This window comes from Bubalus kerabau, chromosome 11 (assembly GCF_029407905.1).
Source record: "Bubalus kerabau isolate K-KA32 ecotype Philippines breed swamp buffalo chromosome 11, PCC_UOA_SB_1v2, whole genome shotgun sequence".
Classification (NCBI taxonomy): Eukaryota; Metazoa; Chordata; class Mammalia; order Artiodactyla; family Bovidae; genus Bubalus; species Bubalus kerabau.
Window position 1 is genome coordinate 58,486,764 of NC_073634.1, and position 26,933 is coordinate 58,513,696.

At 40.5% G+C, this 26,933-nt stretch overlaps 1 protein-coding gene across 8 annotated transcripts in view; it reads right to left on the reverse strand.

The window, feature by feature from the left end:
* LOC129623203 (catenin alpha-2) overlaps positions 1-26,933 on the reverse strand; it is a 674,017-nt gene that overhangs the window by 219,782 nt on the left and 427,302 nt on the right. For all 8 annotated transcript variants that reach the window (XM_055540375.1, XM_055540376.1, XM_055540383.1 and 5 more), the window contains one exon: positions 9,380-9,546. In XM_055540375.1, coding sequence (XP_055396350.1) covers positions 9,380-9,546 — 167 coding nt within the window. The remainder of the gene's footprint in view (positions 1-9,379; positions 9,547-26,933) is intronic.

Here is a 26,933-nt window from a genome sequence, read left to right on the forward strand (position 1 = left end):
AAACATCTCTCAATCTGTCTCCTTGATTGGGCTCACCCTTCTAATTCCTTCTCCATACTGCTACCAAAAGTATTTGTCTAAATCAGGAATTTGATTTTATTGTATAGGACTACTCAATTGCTCCCCATAATCTATAAACAGAATCTAAACAAATTTGTTGTTCAGTCACTAAGCCATGTCTGACTTCTTGTGACCCCATGAACTGTAGCATGCCAGGCTTCCCTGTCCATCACCATCTCCCAGAGCTTGCTCAAACTCATGTCCATTGAGTCGGTGATGCCATCCAACTATGTCATCTTCTGCCACTCCCTTCTCCTCTTGCCCTCAATTTTGGCAGATTCCAAACTAATTACGATAATCAAGAGGCTCCCCACCCTACATCTCTCTCTGACTGCCCCTCCCACCTAACCCCCTCTGCTCCAACTATGAATCAACCCTATTCTTGTGAATACTCCAAATTTTGCCTCACTCTCATGCCTTTGTTCTGCCCTCTGTTTGTGAAGCTCTGTGTAGGTAAAACTTTTTGCCCCACCTGAATCCATCTCCCCTCTTATGCAAGAACACCCCAGCTGTGAGCAGTAAACCACTCTCTTCTTGGGCTGGTTATCAAATCCCACCTCATGCTTTCTGCCTGTTCTGTGAACACATGGCTGAGCCCTTTAATAATTGTTCCTTTGTTAAGTTTTGTAGGGAGAGTGTGCCAGACAGGCGACAGAGGAGGAAGGGGTTTTGCTTGCTGGTCCTGGAGGGCTCCCCGGACAGAGGCAGCAGCAGGGGCAGCATCTCCAACACCAGGTGCCCCTGGGGGTGATTCTGTAGTGCAGTGTCTTCAGAAAGACATCTCTTCATGAGCAGTTTTTTTCTTGACTCCCTAAAGGGCAGATTTCTAGCAAGTTCCATTGGCTTGTGCGGCACCTCAGTATCCCTTCTATAATCCAATGATCCAGGAACATCTGGATCCTGGCCCTGGTGTGGGTGGGCTCTCTCTCAAGGGCTCCTTCCATCTGCCATTCCTATACTCCTAAGCATTCTTCCTAGTCAATCCCTTGTTACTCTTATCAGAGCTAATAACTGTTCACGTTAAACTTTCCGTGCTCAAATTACTGTGAGGCTTCACTCTCACTACTGGACAGAATGATGCCTCCTCTACTCTTTGATGTGGGCCAACCTCTTTCCAGGGGGTTCCCTGGTGGCCCAGGTGGTAAAGAATCTGCCTGTGATGAAGGAGACCCAGGTTTGATGCCTGGGTTAGGAAGATCCCCTGGAGAAGGAAATGGCAACGCACTCCGGTATTCTTGCCTGGAGAATTTCATGGACAGAGGAGCCTGATGGGCTACAGTCCATGGGTTCACAAACAGTCAGACATGTCTGAGCGACTGACACTTTCACTTTCACTCTCACAGCCTCTTTCCACACCCTCAACTCCTAGCTCTCAGCTTCAAGCTTGGGCTTGTGACCCCAGCCTGTTCAATCTGGTTCAAGCAACTGATTCAGGAAAACACAAGTCTCATTCTGTTCACTGTGACCCTTTGTTGCTGGAGAATTTGCTTGTTATGTCTTTCCCTGGAACTTGTTGGCCCTTGTGTGGCGCTTGGTTTCAGTGTCGGTATGGAGGCGTTTGATGAGCTCCTGTCAATTAATGTTCCTTGGAGTCAGGAGTTCCCTGGAGTCAGGGTTTGGACTTAAGCCTCCTACTTCCAGTTATCGGTCTTAATTTTACAGTAGTTTCAAAACTTCTCCTTCTATACAGCACCACTGATAAAACATTTACGTTAAAGATGAAAAGTTTCTCTACTGTGAGGGTCACTCAGAGAGGTTCACAGCGTTACATGGAGAAGAGAAGAGGGAGGAGGGAGTTAGAGGTGACCCAAATGAGATGAGGTGGAATCAATAGTGGAGAGAGTGGGCTAGCCAGTAGTCACTTCCTTATGTGCACTCCACAACTGGACCGCTCAGAGATGTTCACGGAGTTATACAGGGAAGAGAAGAAGGAGGCAGGAGACAGAGGTGGCCAGAAGGATAAAAGGGGGAAATGAAAAGGAGGGAGACAGATCCAGCCAGTAATCAGTTCCTTAAGTGTTCTCCACCGTCTGGAACACACAGAAATTCACAGAATTGGGTAGAGTAGAGAGGGGTTAGGGAGGAGATACAGGTGTCCTGGTGGAGAAAATGGAGAGTCCAAAGGGAGAGAGAGCAGTCAAGCCAGTAATCTCGTACACTAGTGAAAAATGGGTCCTGAAGATTGGGTTCTTAAAGGTACAAAATTGGTAACAAATACATAAAAGCAAAAATTAGAAATCTAGAGTAGAGTTTGGAATTTCAAAAATGGGATGTTAATGAAAAGAAGAAGGAAAAGAAAGAGAGAAAAAAACGAACAAAGAAAAACAAACAAGGTCGTGAAAATTATAAAGAAACTACAGGTACAAAATTGATAACTAATACCAAAAAGCAAAAATTAAAAATCTAGAGTAGAGTTTGGAATTTCAAAAATACAACGTTAAAAAAAAAAAAAGAAGAAGAAGAAGAAAAATAAAGAGAGAAAACAAACAAACCAACAAAAACAATGTCGCAAAAATTATAAAGAAAATACAGGTACAAAATTGATATCAAATACCAAAAAGCATAAATTAAAAATCTTGAGTAGAGTTTGGAATTGCAGATTCCATAACAAGCAAATTCTCCAGCAACAAAGGAACACAGCCCTGAGCTTCAAGATACAGGCTACCCAAAGTCACCCCAAAACCATAGACATCTCATAACTCATTACTGGACATTTCATTACACTCCAGAGAGAAGAAATACAGCTCTATCCACCAGAACATCGACACAAGCTTCCCTAACCAGGAAACCTTGACAAGCCACCTGTACAAACCCACACACAGCGAGGAAACGCCACAATAAAGAGAACTCCACAAACTGCCAGAATACAGAAAGGACACCCCAAACTCAGCAATTTAAACAAGATGAAGAGACAGAGGAATACCCAGCAGATAAAGGAACAGGATAAATGCCCACCAAACCAAACAAAAGAGGAAGAGATAGGGAATCTACCTGATAAAGAATTCCGAATAATGATAGTGAAATTGATCCAAAATCTTGAAATTAAAATGGAATCACAGATAAATAGCCTGGAGGCAAGGATTGAGAAGATGCAAGAAAGGTTTAACAAGGACTTGGAAGAAATAAAAAAGAGTCAATATATAATGAATAATGCAATAAGTGAAATTAAAAACACTCTGGAGGCAACAAATAGTAGAATAACAGAGGCAGAAGATAGGATTAGTGAATTAGAAGATAGAATGGTAGAAATAAATGAATCAGAGAGGATAAAAGAAAAACGAATTAAAAGAAATGAGGACAATCTCAGAGACCTCCAGGACAATATTAAACGCTACAACATTCGAATCATAGGGGTCCCAGAAGAAGAAGACAAAAAGAAAGACCATGAGAAAATACTTGAGGAGATAATAGTTGAAAACTTCCCTAAAATGGGGAAGGAAATAATCACCCAAGTCCAAGAAACCCAGAGAGTCCCAAACAGGATAAACCCAAGGTGAAACACCCCAAGACACATAGTAATCAAATTAACAAAGATCAAACACAAAGAACAAATATTAAAAGCAGCAAGGGAAAAACAACAAATAACACACAAGGGAATACCTATAAGGATAACAGCTGATCTTTCAATAGAAACTCTTCAAGCCAGGAGGGAATGGCAAGACATACTTAAAATGATGAAAGAAAATAACCTACAGCCCAGATTATTGTACCCAGCAAGGATCTCATTCAAGTATGAAGGAGAAATCAAAAGCTTTTCAGACAAGCAAAAGCTGAGAGAATTCTGCACCACCAAACCAGCTCTCCAACAAATACTACAGGATATTCTCTAGACAGGAAACACAAAAATTGTGTATAAATTGTTCACTGTGACCCATTCCTAAGTCCTGTCTTTCCCACCCACATTGCCCTTCTTCATATTATCCTGAATTCCCCAACAATACATTTGGTTGAACTGATCTCATCCTTGTCTTGCAGGTATGGTGAGGGAAAGGAACAGTGCTGACCAAACTCAGAAATCAGCATGTCCCATTTCCCCTCTAAATAATTAACTCAGAGATATGTATCTGATTTAGAGGCTGACAGAACCAACAAGCTTGTGGAACCTTTATTTGAGCTTCTAAGGAAGAGAATTTCTTCTTTTTTGCTATCTCTAGTCTAGAAGCATGTAATCGTGAGAATGTTTTGTTTTGTTTTGTTTTTTTAGATTTTTTTTTTATTTTATTTTTAGACTTTACATAACTGTATTAGTTTTGCCAAGTATCAAAATGAATCCGCCACAGGTATACATGTGTTCCCCATCCCAAACCCCCCTCCCTCCTCCCTCCCCATTCCATCCCTCTGGGTCGTCCCAGTGCACCAGCCCCAAGCATCCAGTATCATGCTTGAGATCATGAGAAAAGGGCCTACAGAGAAGAGTGTTCTTCCTGAGAAAACATAGAAAATGGTCCTTGTCACATGTTTGTACCTTGATCAAGCTCTTCCTGAAGCCAACTGCCTCTGGATTTTTAGTTTGGTGAGTCAGTATATTTCCTTTTTGAAAGACTAAGTTGGGTTGGGTTTATGTTTTAAAAATGGAAAACTTCCTAATTATTGTATTTTCCTTCCAGATGAGACCATAGCAATATGCACAATTTTCCCAACATGCACTGTACTTTTTCTTAATGTCTCCCCCACCACCAGCCTATAAAGTTTTAAAGGCAGGAGCCAAGTCTTATTTACCTTGGAAGTTATATATTGTGGCACAATGTTCTGCACACAGTAAGCATCCAATAAGTATCTCTCGAAAGGATAACTGAATAAATAAACTCTAAACAACCCAGCTATATGAAGTTAATGCTATGACAGCTCTAATGAAAAAGGAATGCTAAGAATATGGGCAGTAATTTCTACATTTATAATTAGAGACAAGGATATTTTATACTAATTGCTTGCTGTTATTCAAACATAAGAGCCACATTATGTGCAGCATAAATTAATGCAACATTGTAAATCAACCATACTATAATCAAAAAAAATTTTAAACCATATGAGAACTGCAGAAAGAAACATAAGACTATTGAGAAATAATGTTACTGGGGATTCTCTAGTCCATTTGATGCTAACGTTACAAAAAGTATAGGTAATATTAAACCTACCCCCAAAACAACTGGGCAGCAGCATTATATTTGGCCCCTGGTAGTCTCAAAGATAACCTGAATTTTCTGAGAAGTTCACTAAAGGGTTGTGTATTCTACATTGCTGTTGGCTTTCTAGGGAGAAGTTCTGAGACAATTGAGAACATCATTATTCAAGGACTCAGCTTGACTACAGAAAAAAGCGATTGTTTCCTCTGACATACACATGTCCAGGTGAGTCTGTGTGTAATGTCATCACCAACGCCAAGAACCGAACAATAGAATCTGATTACATTCATTCGGAGACTAGAGAAAATAAATATCGCTCTTCTGGATCACTGATTGAAATGCGAAACTCCTTTCAAAGTGTGAAGTGTCACGTCTCAGCCTAACACACTGACAATATCAGCTGATTACAGGATACACCAGGTGTCTGCAGGGAATCACTCACCAGCAACTTCAACAATACAAGTGATTATAATTCAGTAGTTTTTAATGATGTCTGATGTGCAAATGATTCTTTTAGCTTCACTCAGGAACATCAAATTCCCACTTTGGCGGTAACTCTGCTTTGAACTCTATGTCACTCACTATTTCATCAGTAACTTCTTGAATTCAAAATAACTACAGTAGCAAAAACCTTTGACAGCCCTATCGAATCTTTTATAAAGTATATTCAAGAGAGCTCAACATTAAAGCACACATGAATACTTACAAAATAAAGCAACTAGCTTCATATGAGCAGTTAGAATATCTATGTGTGTGTGCTAAGTTGCTTCACAGTCATGTCTGACTCTGTGCAACCCCATGGACTGTAGCCCGCCAGGCTCCTCTGTCCATGGGACTCTCCAGGCAAGAATACTGGAGAGGGTTGCCAGGCCTCCTCCAGGGGATCTTTCTGACCCAGGGATCAAACCCGTGTCTCTGATGTCTCCTTCACTGGCAGGCAGGTTCTTTATCATTAGTGCCACCAGGGAGGCCCGGTTACATGAAAAGATGAACTATACCAGAATAAAAACTTAAGTTTACAAATGTAATTTTAAGGCAGCAGAATGCAAAAACCTATAATCTGTCAATCACACAATCTCTGTAGAATTCCCAATTCTTTACTTGATTTGAACGATTTACTCAGGATTACTTAATTTGCCAATAATTACCTACAGGGTGCGGGACAGAAAATGAAGGCATGCATTTTAGGAGAATAAATGGACTCTCTTTCATCTACTCAGTGAATTATTGATGCAAAAACATGGAAATATGTTTCTGATAAGAAGGCAATTCTGTCCATGTTCCTGTAAGTTACTTAGAAACAAGAAAATAAATCAATATCTGGAAAGAACAGCAATACAGTTTTGGCACATGGCCTAAAAGATAAAAAGTAAAATATTATCTGTAATGCTCAAAGGTAAAATAGCTATGCAGTGGTTAACATGGCAGGAAGCTACAGGACTCCCTATAGTGTATTAATTAATCTTCAGATCCAACAGAAAATCAGTTTACTACTTTATTATCATTAGGAATCATCTGACACTCTTTTGCCCATCTATGTTCTATCATCCATTTGGTAAAGAAATTCATTTTTATTTGGAGGAAACCTTGATAACAGTATAAATGATCATTTCTAACCTGCTCCATCAAAATAAGTAATGCTATTTCCTTCACCTCACGTGTGTGCTCACTCAGTCGTGTCCGACTCTCTGCGACTCCATGGACTACAGCCCACCAGGCTCCTCTGTCCATGAGGATTTCCCAGACAAGAATACTGGAATGGGTTGCCTTTTTCTTCTTTAGGAGATCTTCTCAACCCAGGGATCAAACCCACATCTTCTGTGTCTCCTGCATTTGCAAGTGTGTTCTTTACCACTTAGACACCTGGGAAGACCCTCATTCTAAGTTAAAAACAAATAGATGCTAGCAGAGAAATTTGTTTATGAGAGGATGTACTTCTATGGAAAAAACAAAAATGCTAAGTAGAATTGTATACTATGTCTATTTGCAATTAATCGTTGACACATTGTCTTTTTTACCTGGTTGAAGCACTAGTCCCATCATATGCCAACAGTGAGAACACCAGAATCTGCAGTTCCCCAAGGACGCCACAAGAGGGCACCATTCTACCACTACTGTCCCCTGCAGAGGTTATACTCTTGAGTCCAACAAATGTGTTATTTAGTCTTACAATCATTTTAAATTCTATTGCTGACAGTCTGACAGGACTACTTAATATTGCTGGGTTGACCTTTCCATATTTTGTGCTAAATCTTTTTTTTTTTTTTAACTTCTCTTAATCTGCTGTGTTGGGAAGAGGATATAATTGACTCTACATTAGGACAGGCTGCAGCGTGATACTACCCGCGACAGCACCGGTCAAAACAGATGGATGAAAGGCAGTATTCCAGGCATCGACTGGTGCCGTGCAGCGCTCTACACACCCAGACTTCAGGAGCACCAGCCACGGCTTTCATCACTCCCCAGAAGGGGCAGAAATGGCTTTCCACAGAACGTGCACGCATGTGTGTTCAGTCTTGTTCAACTCTTTGCGACTCCATGGATTGTAGCCTGCCAGGCTCCTCTGTCCATAAGATTTTCCAGGAAAGAATACTGGAGTGGACCTTCCTCCAGGGGATCCTCCCAAGCCAGGAATTAAATTCATGTCTCCTGCATCCCCTGTACTGGCAGGCAGGTTTTTTACCTCTGAACCACCTGGGAATCCCAGCACAGAGAATGCTAACATATAAGATGTAAAGTTAATTTCCTTAGGTCCAGTCCTGTTCTCCTGGTAAAAGAAGACGGTCCCTCTGGGGAGAGATTTTTCTTACAATGTGGCTTTTGAAGACTAGGCAGGTTGTAAGAGAAAGGTAAGAAAATTTTTTCTCCAACACATTTGAGAACAAAGTCATCTGTAGCCTAACAGATGACTAAAAGCCCCACATAACTCAGGTGGGGCTGCAGGAATAGGGCCTGAGAGTGGTTCTGGAATCTGACAATGGTGACAGGCGCCACTGACCAGACACTTACTTTGCACCAGACTCTGTGATAAATGCATCACAGGAATTTCCCTGTTGAGAGCTCCCCACGGCTCCGAGGGCTGCACTGTCATTAGCCTTCATATCGACAGATGAGGTGTTTGAAACCTGAGGTTTTATTTTTTACATTATATATACACATGGGCTTCCTAAATAGTTCAGTTGGTAAAGAATCGCCTGCAATGCAGGAGACCCCGGTTCAATTCCTGGGTCGGGAAGATCTCCTGGAGAAGGGATAGGCTACCCACTCCACTATTCTTGGACTTCCCTGGTGGCTCAGCTGATAAAGAATCTGCCTGCCTGGGTTCAGTTCCTGCATTGGGAAGAATCCTGACAGGCAAGGAACATATGATGGGGTTGGTGGGGCACATGTGCACCCAGAGACCCAGTCCAGGTGTGTGAGATGAAAACTGATGCAGCAAGATTGACTTTAGTAAACAGTGGCTTCTTTTTATTGCCAGACTAAGGGAGGTTCAAAGTACATAATTCTATAAAAGGGCAATGATAGAGCAGTTAACAAAATAGAATGTAACAGGATCTATATTAAGGTGGGCAGAGGTGGTCAAGTGGCCAGCTGCCTAGAAGAGCTGCGTGTGTGTCCCATCACTCAGTCATGTCTGACTCTCTGCAGCCCCACAGACTATAGCCCGCCAGGCTCCTCTGCCCATGGAATTGTCCAGGCAAAGATACTGGAGTGGATTGCCTTTTCCTCCCCCAGGGGAACTTCCTGACCCAGGGATCGAACACCAGTCTCCCTTATTTTCCAAACTGGCAGGCAGGTTCTTTACCCCTGTGCCACCAGGGAAGCCCCTAGAAGGGCTGGCCTGGACTGAATTACTACAGGGACCTGCACTGCTCTGAATCTCAAGACAAGACCAAGGTGGGCACCCTACACAAGGCCTCTGAAGCCTGAAAGATGCACAGTTTTGTACTCCAGGAAATAAGGGGAGATTTAAACTCCATGTTTTGAGAGAAGACAATTCAAGTGAACAATCTGTATCTTTGAAAAATATATTATTGAGTATAAATTGAGTATTAGAAAAATTAAGGGCATACCACTTGGGTGAGTAACCAAGTGACCCTGTGAGCGGTGACTGTCAGTCCAGGTCAGCACAGTACTACCCACGGTCAACGCCACCATCCACATAAAGCATATTTTGATAAGTTCTACATACGTACAATTTTCAGATGAGACAAAAGCCTCATGACGTCCGCCATGTCTGCCAGGATGAGCAAGCGGGTCACAGCAGATAGCAGAGCCCGTGCCGCCCGTACCATGGTTCCGCGCTTCACCGAGGAGCAGGGGTCATCCGCAAATTCCGAAGAAGCGATGCGCATGGTCTCACCTGGAAGACACAGAGACACACGTGGGTAGACAGGAAGCTCAGACGCCGGCAGTCACTAAGATCTATGGAGGGCTAATCAGAGCTCTCACTGCAAAACCACCCTGGCCAGGTGGTACCAGCTCCCTCAGTGAAGCTGAGATTTTCAAGTCAGACCCCTTAGTGCCCCCAGACAGGTGCTGTGAACAAGACCCAAGTGTGAAATTATGTTTTTAGCATCAATAAGGAATATGTTTGATTCAGTTTGTCTAAGAGTTGAGATGAATTTGCCCGACCTGAATCATTCTCCCTCTCCAAGTCCCTTGAAACCAGTGGTATTTACTAGGCTAGTTGGTTTCTGACAGCTGAAGAATAAAGCTAACAGCTCCAGAGGGGAATAAAACTAAAGACTTTGACCTAATGAACTCGGTTCTCTTAATTGAGTTAAATAGACAATAACAGACTACAGAGACAGTCCGTGCATGCATGCTCAGTCACTCAGTTGTGTCCGACTCTTTGCAACCCCAGGGATACAAGCCCGTCAGGCTCCTCTGTCCATGGGATTCCCCAGGCAAGAACACTGGAGTAGGTTTCATGCCCCCCTCCAGGGGATCTTCCCGACCCCAGGGATCTAACCCAAGTCTCCTGCATTGGCAGGTGGATGTCATTCTGTAATACAGAGAACATTTATGAGACAATTGAACCAATTCAGCAAATATTTATTAGGCACACACTGGTAAAAATTCTCTACCAGAGTCTGGAAATGCAAAGGTGACTAAGAACGCCCTGGCCCCAGGGAGTTCACAGTCTAACCAGGACACACATTGTAAATACATACTTAAAATACAGAGATTACATGCCACCATAGACATATGACTAAGAATGAAGGCAGAAAAGGAGGAGGAAGTGATTAACTCATTTAGTGGGAGGCTGGGGGAAAAGCTGTCAATACTGATGGCCTTTGAAAAGCCAAGATGTGTGCACCTGGAAGATGAAGGTGGGCAGGGCGCCTAAGGCACTGTGAACGCCAGGAGGCTCCAGGACTTGGAGGAGGGCGCTGAGCCCAGGGAAACGCAATCACCTGAAGCTCACAGTGAGTGACGGCGTAGGCAGGAGAGGCGCCAGGGCCTGGGACACTGGGCGAGGGATTCGGACTGTGGCCTCAGGAGGAGATGACTTCACAGATTTTTATTTTGGCCGCATTATGTAAAATAAGCTGGAGGGGTCAAGACTTGTGCTGAGAAAATAGACAAGAACAATTACAATCAGAGAGAACAGACGAGGACATAGACCAGAAAAATAGGAATGGGATCCAGAGATAAGATCTGTATCAATGAGATGATGAAGGGAAACAGGAAGAGACAAGGGAGAGAATCAAGGATTTGGGGATTAATTATATATGGAAAGGTTTCCCTGATGGCTCAAAGGTAGTATTTACCAGCAATGCAGGATATGCAGGAGATGAAAGTTTGATCCCTGGGTCAGGAAGATTCCCTGGAGGAGAAAATGGCATCCCACTCCAGTTTTCTTGCCTGGAAAATTCCACGGTCAGGGGAGCCTGACAGTATATAGTGTAGGATCCCAAAGAATAGGACACGACCAAGCACACACATGCAATATGTACGGAAACCATTGAGGAGTTGGAGGTAGTGGTGAATACAGACCCACCACAATGGACTGGTACATATTTGCACAAAGGGACTCCAGGAGTGGGAAACAAAGGGAGGTCATTAACTACATGAGACAGGCCCCATGGTCATGGGGTGGATATCTACCCATGGTACAGAGAACTAGGAAAAACCATAATGGAGCTTTACACAGCAGAGCATACACAGGGGTACCAATGTTTTGATAAACCAGAAGAGTTCATATGGCCAATGATTCAACTTAGGATGACACAATACAGTCAATATTTTATTTACAAAATGATTAATTATCATCTGCCCATCAAAACAAAGCTCAAATAGTCAATTAATTCAATGAAAGTCTGTGCCTCCTAGCATTTATCCCAAGATATGAGGGAAAATAAGATATACTTCTCATAATTTTACAGCTTCTCTGATAGCTCAGTTGGTAAATAATCGCCTGGAATGCAGGAGACCCCAGATCAATTTTTGGGTCAGGAAGATCCCCTGGAGAAGGAAACAGCTACCAACTCCAGTATTCTTGGGCTTCCCTTGTGACTCAGCTGGTAAAGAATCCGCCTGCAATGAGGGAGACCTGGGTTCAATCCCTGGGTTGGGAAGATCCCCTGGCGAAGGGAACTGCTACCCACTCCAGTATTATGGCCTGGAGAATTCCATGGACTGTATAGCCCATGGGGTCGCAAAGAGTCAGACACGACTGAGCAACTTTCATTTCACTCCCTCTCATCATTTTACAGGCAGATCAAAAGATAATATAATTCCCTCAATGTTGTAGTTATTTAAACCCTCCTTTTTGTACTTAGGAAATGTGGGTGTATAAGGAAATATATTGTGTGGCTGGATCTTTTAAAGAGGCTACCATCTATGATATGTATATGATACAGTTGCACAGCTTAGTCTTTATGCCTAGGCACAAAGAGCTTGAAATATAACAACAGCATGGGAGAAGATTAAAAATTTTTTATTATGATACTGGTGAATTGTGAAGATGTATGACGCCAAAGAATTGATGCTTTTGAACTGTGGTGTTGGAGAAGATTCTTGAGAGTTTCTTGGACTGCAAAGAGATCCAACCAGTCCATTCTAAAGGAGATCAGGCCTGGGTGTTCATTGGAAGGACTGACGCTAAAGCTGAAACTCCAATACTTTGGCCACCTCATGCAAAGAGTTGACTCGTTGGAAAATACCCTGATGCTGGGAGGGATTGGGGGCAGGAGGAGAAGGGGATGACAAGAGGAAGAGATGGCTGGATGGCTTCGCCGACTTGATGGACATGAGTTTGAGTAAACTCCGGAAGTTGGTGATGGACAGGGAGGCCTGGCATTCTGCAATTCTTGGGGTCACAAAGAGTCAGACACGACTGAGTGACTGAACTGAACTGAACTGATGGCTCTAGAGGCCTAAATAAACTTTAAGGTAGAGGTTGGCAATTAAGAGATACATATTCATTGCTTTTCTGCCTTTTGGCTAAGATCAAGTGAAGAGATACATATTCAATCCAATGGTCCACAGGCTTACATAAATATCCTCTAGGGCTATTCCTTGTCCCTAAAAAAAGACTAAGCAGATATCTGTGTGGTGGGGAGAAAGCTACTTCCTTCTCACTCTGTAGAGTGCAGCCATAAAAAAACATTATATACCAAGGTGAATCTACTGAAATGTTAAGAGGGTCACCCTAAAGACTAGACGTAAGTGCAAATGGTATTGTTAATGGATAAATCAATTGCTGCTGGAAGGGATCCACTTATTCAAGGAAGGGAGCGATTCTTTTCTGCAGGTGAACCCTAGGGAGCTACACTGTTGATCTCAAATTTTTCAGGTTAAATTGCTACGAGCCATCGCTTGGGTAAGAGTGGACTATTCAGGCAGGGGTCTTCTCAGGAAAAAAGAAAGGGTCCTAATAGGAGAGTCACACCTCCTTCCAGCTTGTGGAGTAAACATGCCTAATTAAACTGATTTTCATACAGAGAGTGACCATGAAACAGGAAGGGGGCAGAGTACAACATTTAAAAGAATAACATAGCCAGAGGACACAGCATAAACTGATTAGAACAAACTAGGTCCAATGGCCAATTCAACTTCTACTTGACCTTGAGCCTCAGTATAAGCTCACTGTAACACACTCCAGGCCCCCAGTGGTTCTAACATGCATGCTCAGTCGCTTCAGTCCTGTCTGACTCTTTCCAACCCTATGGACCATAGCTTGCCAGGTTCCTCTGTCCATGGTATTCTCCAGGCAAGAATACTAGAGTGGATTGCCATGCCCTCCTCCAGGGGATCCTCCCGACACAGGGATTGAACCCTCATCTCATTATGTCTCCTGCACTGGCAGGCAGGTTCTTTACCCACTGAGCCACCTGGGAATCCTAAAGATTCCAAGGATGACCAGAAAACATCAAAAGTGGGTGGTGGCCCAATTTCTGGAAAGTCTCACTCTTTCCCAAAACAATGGAATTCTCTTCCTACTCATTAGCCTATGAAATTGCATTGCATGCATGCTCAGTCATGTCTGACTGTTTGTAACTCCATGGACTATACAGTCCATGGAATTCTCCAGGCCACAATATGGGAGTGGGTAGCCTTTCCCTTCCCCAGGGGATCTTCCCAACCCAGGGATCGAACCCAGGTCTCCTTCATTGCAGTCGGATTCTTCACCAGTGGAACCACAAGCTCCACCTGGGAAGCCCACTTAGTCTGTGAAATTACCCACCCCTATAAAAACTGACAATCCCATATTCTGGGGCCTCTCTTTAATCTTTTTCAATATGAGATGGCCCACATTCTGTCTATAGAGTATGTTTCCTTCCTGAGTAGACCTTCTTTCTCTTTACTATGGCTCACTCTTGAATTATTTCCTGTATAAAGTCAAGAACCCACACATGGAGGCTGTCCCAAGGACTCGGATGTGACCTGGGATGTGACCATCCTTTAGCTCCCCACTCTCTTTTCTACAACAACTCACTACATCCAGATGCTGACTGGCCAGAAATACTGTCTCAAAGCCCAGAGGATAACACTCAGCAGTATGGAGCTTCCAGGCAGAGTTAATTAGTGTGGGGGCCACAGTAGGTCCTCCTGGGAGAAGCTCAGGAGATGTCCATGAAAGAAAAAATGAGACCCAGAGACAAGAGACAGGAAGAATCCACATTCGTAAATGTGACTCTGCAAATGGAAATGCCATGCTAAATTCTGAGATTATCCTCAAATAAATAATAGACCATTGAATCCAATCTAAATTAAAACTAAAAACACAGTTGAAGCAGATACAAATGAGTTCATGTTTTTAAAGGTTTCAAAAGAAAGGCAAACTGAAGTCAGCTATAAATTTAATTCATTTTACATCCCTGTAGTTTTAGGATTACTAAAAGAAAACGGAAATCTATATTACAAAATGATAAGAGAGTTTATCAGAATTAAATCAGCTATTCACTTGGGAACTGCTTTTTCTATACAACTAAAATATTTAGCTGAGAAATAGCATGTGTGTGTAGGAGCAGGAAGGGAGCAATTAGGGGAGGGCACCAGAGCTGCCTGTTTCTTTTATATACACTCTTGTATTCAAGCTCATTAACTTGATTATAAACCTAAGGTCAGAGCAGGGCTTCTATGATCAAGCTTCTGATCCTCTAAAGCCACTACTACCTGCTGGAAAGAAGAAAAAAATAACATCTTCAAATAAGCGACTTAGGGGAAATAGTAATTAATATGAATACAGTGCTTCTATATAAAGGGCTATTTTGTAAGCATTATTCTAAAAGCTTTATATATATTAAGTCATGAATTAAAAGAGAATCTCTCTCTTTCTCTCTCTCCCTTCACGTGCTTGCAGGCAGATTCTTTATCACTAGCACCACCTGGGTCTTTAAAGTAACAAAGACTAAGGTCACATTCTGACCTCTCTCCAACCATTCCAAAGTTTGTAAGATCAGCAATTATTCAATTTCTGTGTTTTAGTCCCCTCAGCTGTAAAACAGGGGTGAAAGTAATAATAGCTACCTTGTAAGACTGTCATTAAAGACATCCATTCAAAACACCCAGCATAAGACCTTACCAGTAATGAGCACTTACTCATTATTGGATAGCAAGGAGATCAAACCATCAATCCTAAACAAACTATCAATACTAAAGGAAGCCAACCCTGAATATTCACTGGAAAAACTGATGCTGAAGCTGAAGCTCCAGTACTTTGACAACCTGATGCAAAGTGCCTACTTATTGGAAAAGACCCTAATGCTGGGTAAGATTGAGGGAAGGAGGAGAAGGGGCAATGGAGGATGAGATGGTTGGATGGATGGTATCACCAACTCAATGCACATGAGTTTGAGCAAATTCCAGAGATACTGAAGGACAGGGAAACCTGGTGTGCTTCAGTTCTTGGGGTTTCAAAGAGTGGGACACAACTTAGTGACTAAACAACCACCACAATAACTCATTAATACCATAAATAACATAGCTACCACTCTCACTGTGAATCTCTCCAACAAAATAAGAATAGTTGGTAAACTCCTGGTTAAAGATTTGGAAGTGCCTTTTGTGGCTGATTTCACTGCTTGTGTACACAGTAATATACAAGCAAGAAAATATCTGCCTGATAAAATTATATTACATTGAGGCAGACTATACACCCTCCTGCCCACCCTCAAAGATGGTATTGGTGCTCAGTTTTCAAATTGGTGCTTGTTTTGCTTCTTATGCTACCCAACTGGAGGAAATGGGAATGTTGCAAAGCTCCTATAAAGCAAGAGTCACAGTCCAAAAAATGGTGATTACTCTTCTGCCCAAATGCAGTAGAAGACTATGCTTTTGGAAAACAGTAAACAGTGATGTGCTAAGCCTAAAAGAAAAATGGAGTTCAGAGAATCAACACTGAATTCAGTATCATTTAATATTTTTATAAAGTAAAGAGAAAGGAAATTGATAAACACGGTCAATTTAAATGTCATTGTGCAGTGAAAGTGTTTTCAAATAACTGCGCTATTAAAATGTATAATTAAACTAAACCTATTGTAAGTAAACAAAACCTATTGTAAGCAAACAAAACTAATATAAGTAAAGCAAATAAGCATGCAATAAATTGTTTTTTTATAAATCCCAAATTTCAATAACCCTCTCTATATAAGGCAAATCTCTTTATAAGTAGCATACTGATGACTTCTTTATATTAAGTCAATCAATATTTCCATTGATCAGTGTCTTTATTGTCCTACAACCATGATTACAAATCAAAACCCACTGAGATGTCAGTAGACTGATACATAGTACTTGTTAGTTGAAATGTAAGTTCAAAAACATCTTTTAATGTGATGAGGAAGGAAAAACAAAAACCACAACATGCATCCTGACTGAACAGCAGAAATAATATTATTATAAAAAATGCTACCATCTAATCCTGAATGAAAATGGTAGGCTCACCATTCCAACATGAAAATATACAGGACACAGGTCTATTCTTGCTAAATAAGATTTCTGTTGTTCAATCACTAAGTAATTTCCAACTCTTTGCAACCCCATGGAATGCAGCACATCAAGATTCCTTGTCCTTCACCATCTCCCAGAGTTTGCTCAAACTCATGTCCATTGAGTCAGTGACACCATCCAACCATCTCACCCTCCATCACCCACTTCTCTTCCTGCCCTCATTCTTTCCCAGAATCAGGGTTTTTTTTCCAATAATTTGGCTGTTTGCATCAGGTGGTCAAAGTATTGGAGCTTCAGCTTCAGCATCAGTCCTTCCAATGAATATTCAGAGTTGGTTTCCTTTAGGATTGACTGGTTTGACTTCCTGTCCAAGGGACTCTCAAAAGAGTCTTCACCAGCACCACAGTTTAACAATATCAATTTTTGGTGCTTGGCCTTCATTATGTTATAACTCTCACATCCATGCATGATACTGGAAAAACCATAGCTTTGAGTATATGACCTTTGTTGGCAAAGTGATGTCTCAGCTTTAAATACACTGTCTTGGTTTGCCGTAGTTTTTCTTCCAAGGAGCAAGTGTCTTTTAATTTCGTGGCTGCAATCACCATCTGCAGTGATTTTAGAGCCCAAGAAAATAAAAAATCTATCTGTCACCGTTTTCACTTTCTCCCCATTTATTTGCCATGAAATGATGGTACCGGATACCATGATCTTAATTTTCTTGAATGTTGAGCTTTAAACCAGCTTTTTCACTCTCCTCTTTCACCCTCAAGAGGCTCTTTAGTACCTCCTCTCTTTCTGCCATTAGAGTGGAATTATCTACATATTTGAGGTTGTTGATATTTCTCCTGGCAAACTTGATTCCAGCTTGTGTTTCATCCAGGCTGGCATTTGCATGATGTACGCTGCATAGAATTTAAATAAGCAGGGTGACAATATACATCCTTGATGTACTCCTTTCCTAATTTGGAGCCACTCCATTGTTCCATGTCTGGTTCTAATTGTTGTTTCTTGACCTTCAAACAGGTTTCTCAAGATGCAGGTAAGGTGGTCTAGTATTCCCATCTCTTTAAGAATTTTCCACAGTTTGCTGTGATCCATGCAGTCAAAGGCTTTAGCGCAGTCAATGAAGCAGATGTTTTTCTGCAATTCCCTTGCTTTTTCTATGATCCAGCAGATATTGACAATTTGATCTCTGGTTCCTCTGCCTTTTCTATATCCAACTTGAGGTCTGGGAGTTCTCGGTATATGTACTGTTGAAGCTGGCTTGAAGGGCTTTTGAACATGACCTTGTTAGCGTGTAAAGTTAGCACAACTGTGTGGTAGTTTGAACATTCTCTAGCATTATCTTTATTTGGGATTGGGATGAAAACTTACCTTTTCCAGTCCTGTGGCCATTGCAGAGTTTTCCAAATTTGCTGGCATATTGAGTGCAGCACTTTAACAGCATTATCTATCAGGATTTTCAATAGCTCAGCTGGAAATCCATCACCTCCACCAGCTTTCTTTGTAGTAACTCTTCCTAAGGCCACTTAACTTATTAAGATACTGTTTTTCTTTTACTTTTTTAAAAAAGGTAGAATAGGAAGGTGGTGGTGGGGTGGGGATTTAATGTCCAAATTCAAGAATTTAAGAGTATATTGGAGGATATCGAACAACCCAAATCTTAGCAGGTATGACCTAAAAGACAGGACCTTCTGCCTCCCTAAGAAATCATTCCAATTTGAAAGACATCTAACTGCTCATTTTTTTTCTTCAATTATTTTGGTCTTCACTATGTTCTTCTGAACCACACAGAAAAATCTAGTCCTTTTTCCAAATCTATAAATCTTGAGAGAATTTTTTGCAATGTCCTTCATGGAGAAATGAAATGTCAAAACACACAACAGCCATTGCCTAAGAATTAACACTGCATCTAGATTATGAAAATGACAGCCTGCATAAAGAAGTGAACAAACAACTCCCCTTAGTTTCCCAAATGTTAAGTACATACTAACTAATCATTCAAGTTGGGGTGATTAGTTTGCTTTTATATAAACTTTTATGCAAGTTAATAGAGTAAACATAAAAGGCATTGTCAATTAGCTTTGGAGGGAACAAATCTGGTTTCTGGCATGTTGTGAAAACAAATGATAAGACAGATAACAATTGACAAGTCACTGGAGAAGAAAGTGGCAACCCACTCCAGTAGTCTTGCCTGGGAAATTTAATGGAAAGAGGAGCCTGGCAGGCTACAGTCCATGGGGTTGCAAAGAGTTGGATGTGACTGAACACACACACATCACTCTGGTCTTTTTCATGACCTAAATTATTACCTATATTTGAGAGATATTAAATGTGAGCTCATTAGTGGAGTCCAATTTCTTAATTTCAGAGCAGAAAAAACAAGTATCAAGAACCTTATATGGCTCACCCGAAGTCAAACAGCCAATTAATGGCAGAGTTCAGACCAGAAGCTGGGTGTCTTGACTCTTAAATTTGCTACAATTTACCACAATAGTCTTTTTCCTTGAAAAACTATTTTTGTATGGTTTCACAGATTCACAACTGTGTATTTAGTCCACATAACTTATAATTTAGTCTATATAAGTCTTTTTATACCAGTTTGGATGTCTTGATTCTATGATTAGGTGCAACTATATTTGTAAGTTCCTATGGTTTCTCATTAAATACTTGTATCACTGATTTCAATCAGCTTAGATATAAACACAAAGAAAAGGAAGTATAAAAGAAGCACATTGTATAATTTGATTTTTAGAGGCTGCAGATGAATAAACCATATTTGAAACTGTTATACTGTAAAATAACAAGTCAACTTAAGTTTTTCTAAAGTAGTATTTGGCTAAACAAAGCACAGGAACAATTCTTATAATGAGAAAAGTTGATTAAGGATAGAAAACTCTACCACACATTTCAAAATTAGAAACAAAACAAAAAAATGTTCCAAGTGATTGCTATCATGAACATGGTAAATGCTGCTTTAAAATTACAACTTAATTAAGTTATATTTTTAAAATACCTCATGGAGAAGACTGATTTTCTTCACTAGTTTGAGGATGAAAAAAAAAAAAAAGCACGAATGATTGGATTCTAGGATTTAAATGGCACAGTCCATGCTTTATTTTTTGAACTGCCATTGATTTTCCAGTCATAACAGAGAAATGGCAGATTCTTAAATGTGATTACAGCCATGTGTCTTCTGTATTATAGCCACATGACTAGAGGCTTCCTTGTCACCATCACTCTGCCTCCTATGTTAAGAGAGCTCACAGAAGGACCACATCTAAATCAACATCAGGATATCAATTACAATAAAGCCTCGCTAACAAAAATATATTTGTTCAGTGGGAGGATCTGGCAACAGGCAAGAATGAAATTGATTTAAAATAATTCAAAATCCTAAATTCAAAAAGACAGACTGCCAAAATGTGCTTATCAAAGCTTTCTTCACTTCTGTGATCAATAGCTTTTCATGTGGGTCAAGACAGATCTCAGACTGCCTTCTCTCCTTCCAGCTCAAAAGTACATTTTAAACAAAAGTGAAATAAGGTTATAACAAACATAAACCTTGAGAGGGAAAAATGTCCCAACAGGGTGACATGCAGTTTTAAGGGTGAGGGAAATTTGGAGAGTTAGAGAGTAACCGTCCAGTCTGTACAGGGCTTCCCTGGTGTCAGTTGGTAGAGATTCTGCCTGTGATGCAACAGACGGCCTGCAATGCAGGAGATGGGGATTCAGTCCCTGGGTTGAGAAGAGCCCCTGCAGAAGGAAATGGCAACCCACTTCAGTATTCTTTCCTGGGAGATCCTTAAGTTTGTAAGGGTGATTACATAAGCATATCTGTAAATGTATGCAAAATGTAGAAAGAGTCATATATCATTTCATTCATCCTTTTATTCATTCAATAAGCATTTATTAAGCTAGGTGGTTGCTATTTGCTAGGTTCTGGATATTCAAGATGAAGTCACAATTCCTGCCCTCTCCTTACTAGCATCCTGATCTTTCTGACAGATTCACTAATAAAGATCATCTGTAGAACATTTGTAGAGAAACACCCACTTATCAGGCATTTGGGAATTCTAGACAGAAGTCACATTTTGGGGAGTTGGGATTCATGAGTATGTAGAGGCTGCTTAGTCAGCTATTATAATAAGGAAGCATGGTCAAAAACTATGTATGTATATGTGCACATGTATCTATACCTATATCTAGAGAGAAGGATTAAGTTTTTCATGCTTTATCCCTGCAGTGTGTAGCTTTAAGCCATGACTCTGAGAGATGGCAGATCAGCCACACACCGATGACTTCTCTTCTCCTCCAAATCACTGTTAGATTTCTAAAAAACAAAGAGTATGGGTGAGAATGACATGGACACATACACTCTTCATCATTAGTTAGCTTCTCAGCCCTATATTTGTTTCCTTTGTGGCTCAGCTGGTAAAGAATCAGCTGCGATGTGGGAGACCTGAGTTCAATCTCTGGGTTGGGAAGATTCCCCTGGAGAAGGGAAAGGCTACCCACTCCAGTATTCTGGCTTAGAGAATTCCAAGGACTGTAAAGTCCATTGGGCTGCAAAGAGTCGGACATGACTGAGCGACTTTCACTTTCAGCCCTATATTGAGCAGGTCTTGGTGAACAGAAACATTTCAGGGTGCCTCTAATCTCTTAACTTCAAACTCTAAATGAAAAGTGGGTCTGAGGGAACTAGGACTCAAGCTCCGGGAATTGGTGATGGACAGGGAAGCCTGGCGTGCTGTAGTCAGTGGGATTGCAGAGTCGGACACGACTGAGCAACTGAACTGAATGGAACTGAATTCATTTTTCAACTAGTATTTCCAAAGGAAAGAGATCCCATCTGATCACACTAGTTTCATGAAATTGAAGATAAATATAGAAAGAGAGATGAAAGGATGAAAATTATAGGAAGTCAATGAATATTAACTTTTTCTCTCCTTCCACTGGTAGAATAATGTAGGATCTCCAATTTGTCGGGAAACATAAGACAAATTATTTTTTTAATCTGCTAGTTAATCTTTCAAATAATATTCTCTAATTTTTTTTCTTAAATCCCCAGAACATTGTTTCCTATAAAAGACAAGGTTCCAACTGTTATACTGAAAAAAAATCAACTAAATATACCCTTTTCCCTTTATTCCCTTCCCAGGTTTTGTGGATACTCTTTTGTTGTGGACACATTCTCAGATCCTCTTGCCAGTCCCAGGGTCCTTCTGCCTTTGCAGGCTGCTCTCAAGCAAAGGGAGCCCCATTCTGTGCTCTCTAGTGGTTATTTCATTCAAAGTTAATGGGAAAATAGTGATAAATTACACTGTATACACTGGCCAGTAAATGCAGGTGCCCAGTTTCCTGGTAAATATATTTCTCACTATAAATTAATAAACTCACACTGGGAGTATAATTTAACCCCCCCTGTAGATCTGCCTATAGGAATAGAATATTCTGGTCATGCTGATATTAGTATTTCACTCTGTATGGCAGCACACTAAAGATTAATACAGTAATATGGATTTTTAAAGCAAATACACACGGTTGTTTAATTCTCACATCATTTACATAGTATGAAGATGGAAGGATGAACCAGCAGTTGCTGTGGGGCATCACTGGGAGGTGTCTGATTTGTAATAAGTATGGGAACTGGTTTTGAACACTGAACAGGAGTTCATTTTCAATTCCTATTCTGAACAGCAAGTAGCTTTTCCCACCACAAAGAATGTGCAGGAAAAATTGAGGAAGGAAATGTCAAAAGAACCTATAGATGTGAAGAACTTATTTTATGAGACAGAGAATGGAAGCATTACTAAGCAAACCCAGACATAAAAAGCAAAATTCTAAGCCACTGCCAGATGGTATTGAAGGCTATGAAATAAGAAGCAGGCAACCTGGCACATTGGACAGGGGGCAATGGCAGCCAAGCACACACAGAGTTCACCATCTAGTCACACTTGTCCAGGGCTGGGCAGAGATAAAGGCCTGTATGACTCAACGTGTATCCCTTATAGGAGGCCCTATGGGTTCAATGATTTTTAATACACCCATTTGTTAGCTTCACACAATTCCATGCTAAAGAACCTTTTCAGGTATAAATGCATGAGGACACACAAACATAAGCCCACCCGAGTGTGCCCTATTTAAATACTTTAGTCAAGCTTTGGCACAGAGAGCTGGCAAAACCAGAAGATGCAAACATTTATAGAGTTTAGCCTTAAGGCTGCTTCTGCTTCATGGGCTACACACTACAATCACATTTGTGAATCCCCAAACCTAATATTTTCAATAATCAACAGATGCAACTACAGATCATGTCCAAAAATGGAAGCATTGTAAAGATCTATTTTGCCCAACTCTGGGTGGATCTGTTCAATGTTAATTAATGTTGCCTCCTCATTTCCAGTTGGCTTTAACTCATCTCCCTCTTCCCTGGGGGCTGCTGCTAAGTTGCTTCAGTCGTGTCCGACTCTGTGCGACCCCATAGACCGCAGCACACCAGGCTCCCCGTCCCTGGGATTCTCCAGGCAAGAACACTGGAGTGGGGTGCCATTTCCTTCTCCAATGCATGAAAGTGAAGTCCCTCAGTTGTGTCCGACTCTGTGTGACCCCATAGACCTCAGCCCACCAGGCTCCCCCGTCCCTGGGATTCTCCAGGCAAGAACACTGGAGTGGGGTCCCATTTCCTTCTCCAATGCATGAAAGTGAAAAGTGAAAATGAAGTCATGTCCAACACTTAGCAACCCCATGGACTGCAGCCTACTAGGCTCCTCCATCCATGGGATTTTTCCAGGCAAGAGTACTGGAGTAGGGTGCCATTGCCTTCTCCACCCTCTTCTCTAGAAATTAAGACTACATGACTAAATGATCCCAAGAACTCCTTCCAATTTTGTATACTATGATGCAAAAAGTAATAATAGCTATTTATAGAATACTATGTACTGGGCACAATGTTAAACACTTTACATTTATGATCTCACAATGAGGTGAACAACATTATCTTCATTTCAAAGATTATAAAATCATTAGCTTAATGAGGTTTATTAATTTGTCCAAGGTCAGCTTAACACTAGGAATTGAATCTGAGGCTAATGAACTGAGACGTCTGTGATCTTAGTAACCTGGAAGCTCTAAGTTAGGAGTCTGTTGATGAAAAGTGGAAGCGTGAAAGTGTTAGTTGCTCAGTTGTGTCTGACTCTTTGTGACTCTAAGGGCTGTAGCCCACCAGGCTCCTCTGTCCATGGAATTCTCCAGGCAAGAATACTGGAATGAATTGCCAGTCCTTTCTCCAGGGGATCTTCCTGACCCAGGGATCAAACTCAGGTCTCCCACATTGCAGGCAGATTCTTAACCACCTGAACCAACCTAAAACAATCTAATGATGATGATGAGATTAATAATTATAGCTAATCCTGACATGGTGCTTTTTCAGTGTCAGATCCCATTCTAAGCACCACATCTTACTCATTTAATCTTCATTAAAATCCTACAAGGTAAGTACTATTCCCATTTTACAGATGAGGAAACTGAATTACATAAAAATTAATTTGCCAAAGATGAGAAAACTTTGGATAATGGAATAAGGTTTTTAACCTAGAAAGTCTGGCTACAGCGTCTAGGATTTAACCACTTCTAAGATAATGCCCATATCAAGCAAAAAAATAAAACAATAAAAAACAATAACAAAAATGTTCTTAGCACCAACAATAGTAGTAAATTATTTTGTGGTAATATTTTTTAAATTGATCTTTTAAATAATATCTAGACTCTAAAATGATGTCCTCATGCATTATAATTTTAAGGAGCTGGGACAAGAATTTGAGCAAACTCCAGGAGATGGAAAAGGACAGGGACGTCTGGTGTCCTGCAGTCCAAGGGGTCACAAAGAGTCCAACACGGCTCAGTGACTGAACAGCATCCAAGAAGCAACATAAATTATGATAGGATGTATACAATAGGAGCTGCCATGGAAGAGGAAGGTCCTTGTCTCTCACTGTAAAATTAGACACCTTAGCACTTGTGCTTGTCTTGATTCATAGATGTCCAACTAACAATACTGTTATGTTGTGATTAGACACTACTCCTTTTTTTTGCTAATTAGGGACAATTTTAGAACATTCCTTAACTTGAAACTAGAACTGTCCAAGAGTAAGCAAAAACATCATACTTTTCTTTTAGACTGTAGAATGCTTTACATTGTGATGATGCCCAGTCAATGTTTCTGCATTAAGACTGGAGACATGTTTAAAGGGCTGCTAAATGTGCATGCAAAGATCACATATTATTTTTCAAATGCAACCCCCATTAAAACAGAGTGAGACACCAACAATAATCATCTATGGAAATTAGGCTGTTTTCCAGCTTTTATGCATTATATATGCCAAGTCATTACGGACTAAAAGAAAGAAAAAAAAAAGAACTAATAGTTCAATACATGACAGATTTGGTTAGTCTTTTTTGAATTACCACCATCTTGAAAAGTAAAGATTTAATATTTCCCACTATTAGTTGGATGGAGAAGGCAATGGCACCCCACTCCAGTACTCTTGCCTGGAAAATCCCATGGACGGAGGAGCCTGGGAGGCTGCAGTCCATGGGGTCACGAAGAGTCAGACACGACTGAGAGACTTCACTTTCACTTTTCACTTTCATGCATTGGAGAAGGAAATGGCAACCCAATCCAGTGTTCTTGCCTGGAGAATCCCAGGGACAGGGGAGCCTGATGGGCTGCCGTCTATGGGCTTGCACAGAGTCAGACACGACTGAAGCGACTTAGCAGCAGCATTAATTGGATATCAACTACCAGCTCTTTTCAGTTAGAATCAGGGGCACCTCTTAATTTTAGGCTTATTAACCTTCACACATGAAATCTAAGAATAAAGTAAAAATGTTAATAGTATTATTATAGCAAAATATTAAGTAACAAACTTACCAGTAGGATAAACTTTTAAAATAATTGTATTTTTCTTTGACAGCATACCAGTAAAGAACCTTGGCTCAGACTTCTTGAATTTAAGTCCTAGTTCTCCATTTTTTTCTTTGTGTAACCTTAGGCAAATTACTTAATCTTTCTAGGACTCAATAGTAAAATTAATAAAATAGCACCCCATGTCACAGATACATGTAAAAATTAAATGAGAGCATATAAGAGACTGAATACCAAGAAATGTATCTCATGACACCTAGAAATGCACATGAAATACAGCAAATATCTTTATAAATGGAAAAGCAATCTCTGAGCCAAAAAAAGAAAAAAAAAAGAAACAGAAATTAGCAATCTTGAAACAAAAATGTTAAATTAATTTTGAAGCACTGACAACCTTAGAATCATTAAAAGTTATTTAGAAGCTAGATTTTAATTGCCACAGATGGGACATAAGAATGTTTTGACCCTCAACAGGAATAGATCTGTCATGTTTTCTACCTAAAATAAAATTTAGAAACTGAAATTGCTGCTGCTGCTGCTAAGTCGCTTCAGTTGTGTCCAACTCTGTGCAACCCCATAGACGGCAGCCCACCAGGCTCCACCGTCCCTGGGATTCTCCAGGCAAGAACACTGGAGTGGGTTGCCACGTCCTTCTCCAATGTATGAATGTGGGAAGTGAAAGTGAAGTCGCTCAGTTGTGTCCGACTCTTCGTGACCGCATGGACTGCAGCCTACCAGGCTCCTCTGTCCATGGGATTTTCCAGGCAAGAGTACTGGAGTGGGTTGCCATTGCCTTGCTGGCTTAAAATGCTATATCAGTGAAAATATTAACTAGAAAATAAATGTGTTCTCTGGCAAAGAGAAATCATACAGAAACGTGTCTGTCTCTATTCAGGAAAAAATCATATAGTTTCATTTATATCTGATAATCATAGTTTATAATCAGTGTTTGTAAGAAACTCATTTATACTACCTACATAGAGTAGGAACAGAGATGTTATTTTAAAAATCAGTTTCAGATTGGTGGTGTGTGTTGTTCTCGTCAGAAGCAAAAGCAAATGTTTTTTGGAAGGAAGCAGAGGAATCTTTCAAATAAGACTTCATTAAAAAGTGAGTATACAGTTCAAAATTATAGAACACTGTAGATGTGCTGAGTGGCAGGATTAATTATCTTTAAGAACTTAATAATTAAACTAAAGAAATTAATGATTAAAGAACTTCAGATAATAGAAGCAGAGGGAAATTATATATGTAATAAATATTTAAAAATACTTATGGTACTAGAACAAGAATTTGAAAGCATGAATTAAGGACTATGATTCTTTGAACCAAATAGATATTAAATCTCAAAAACAAAGAATAAATAAAAATTTATATAGAACTAAGAAGAAGGGCTTATTCATTAGGGCTTCCCAGGT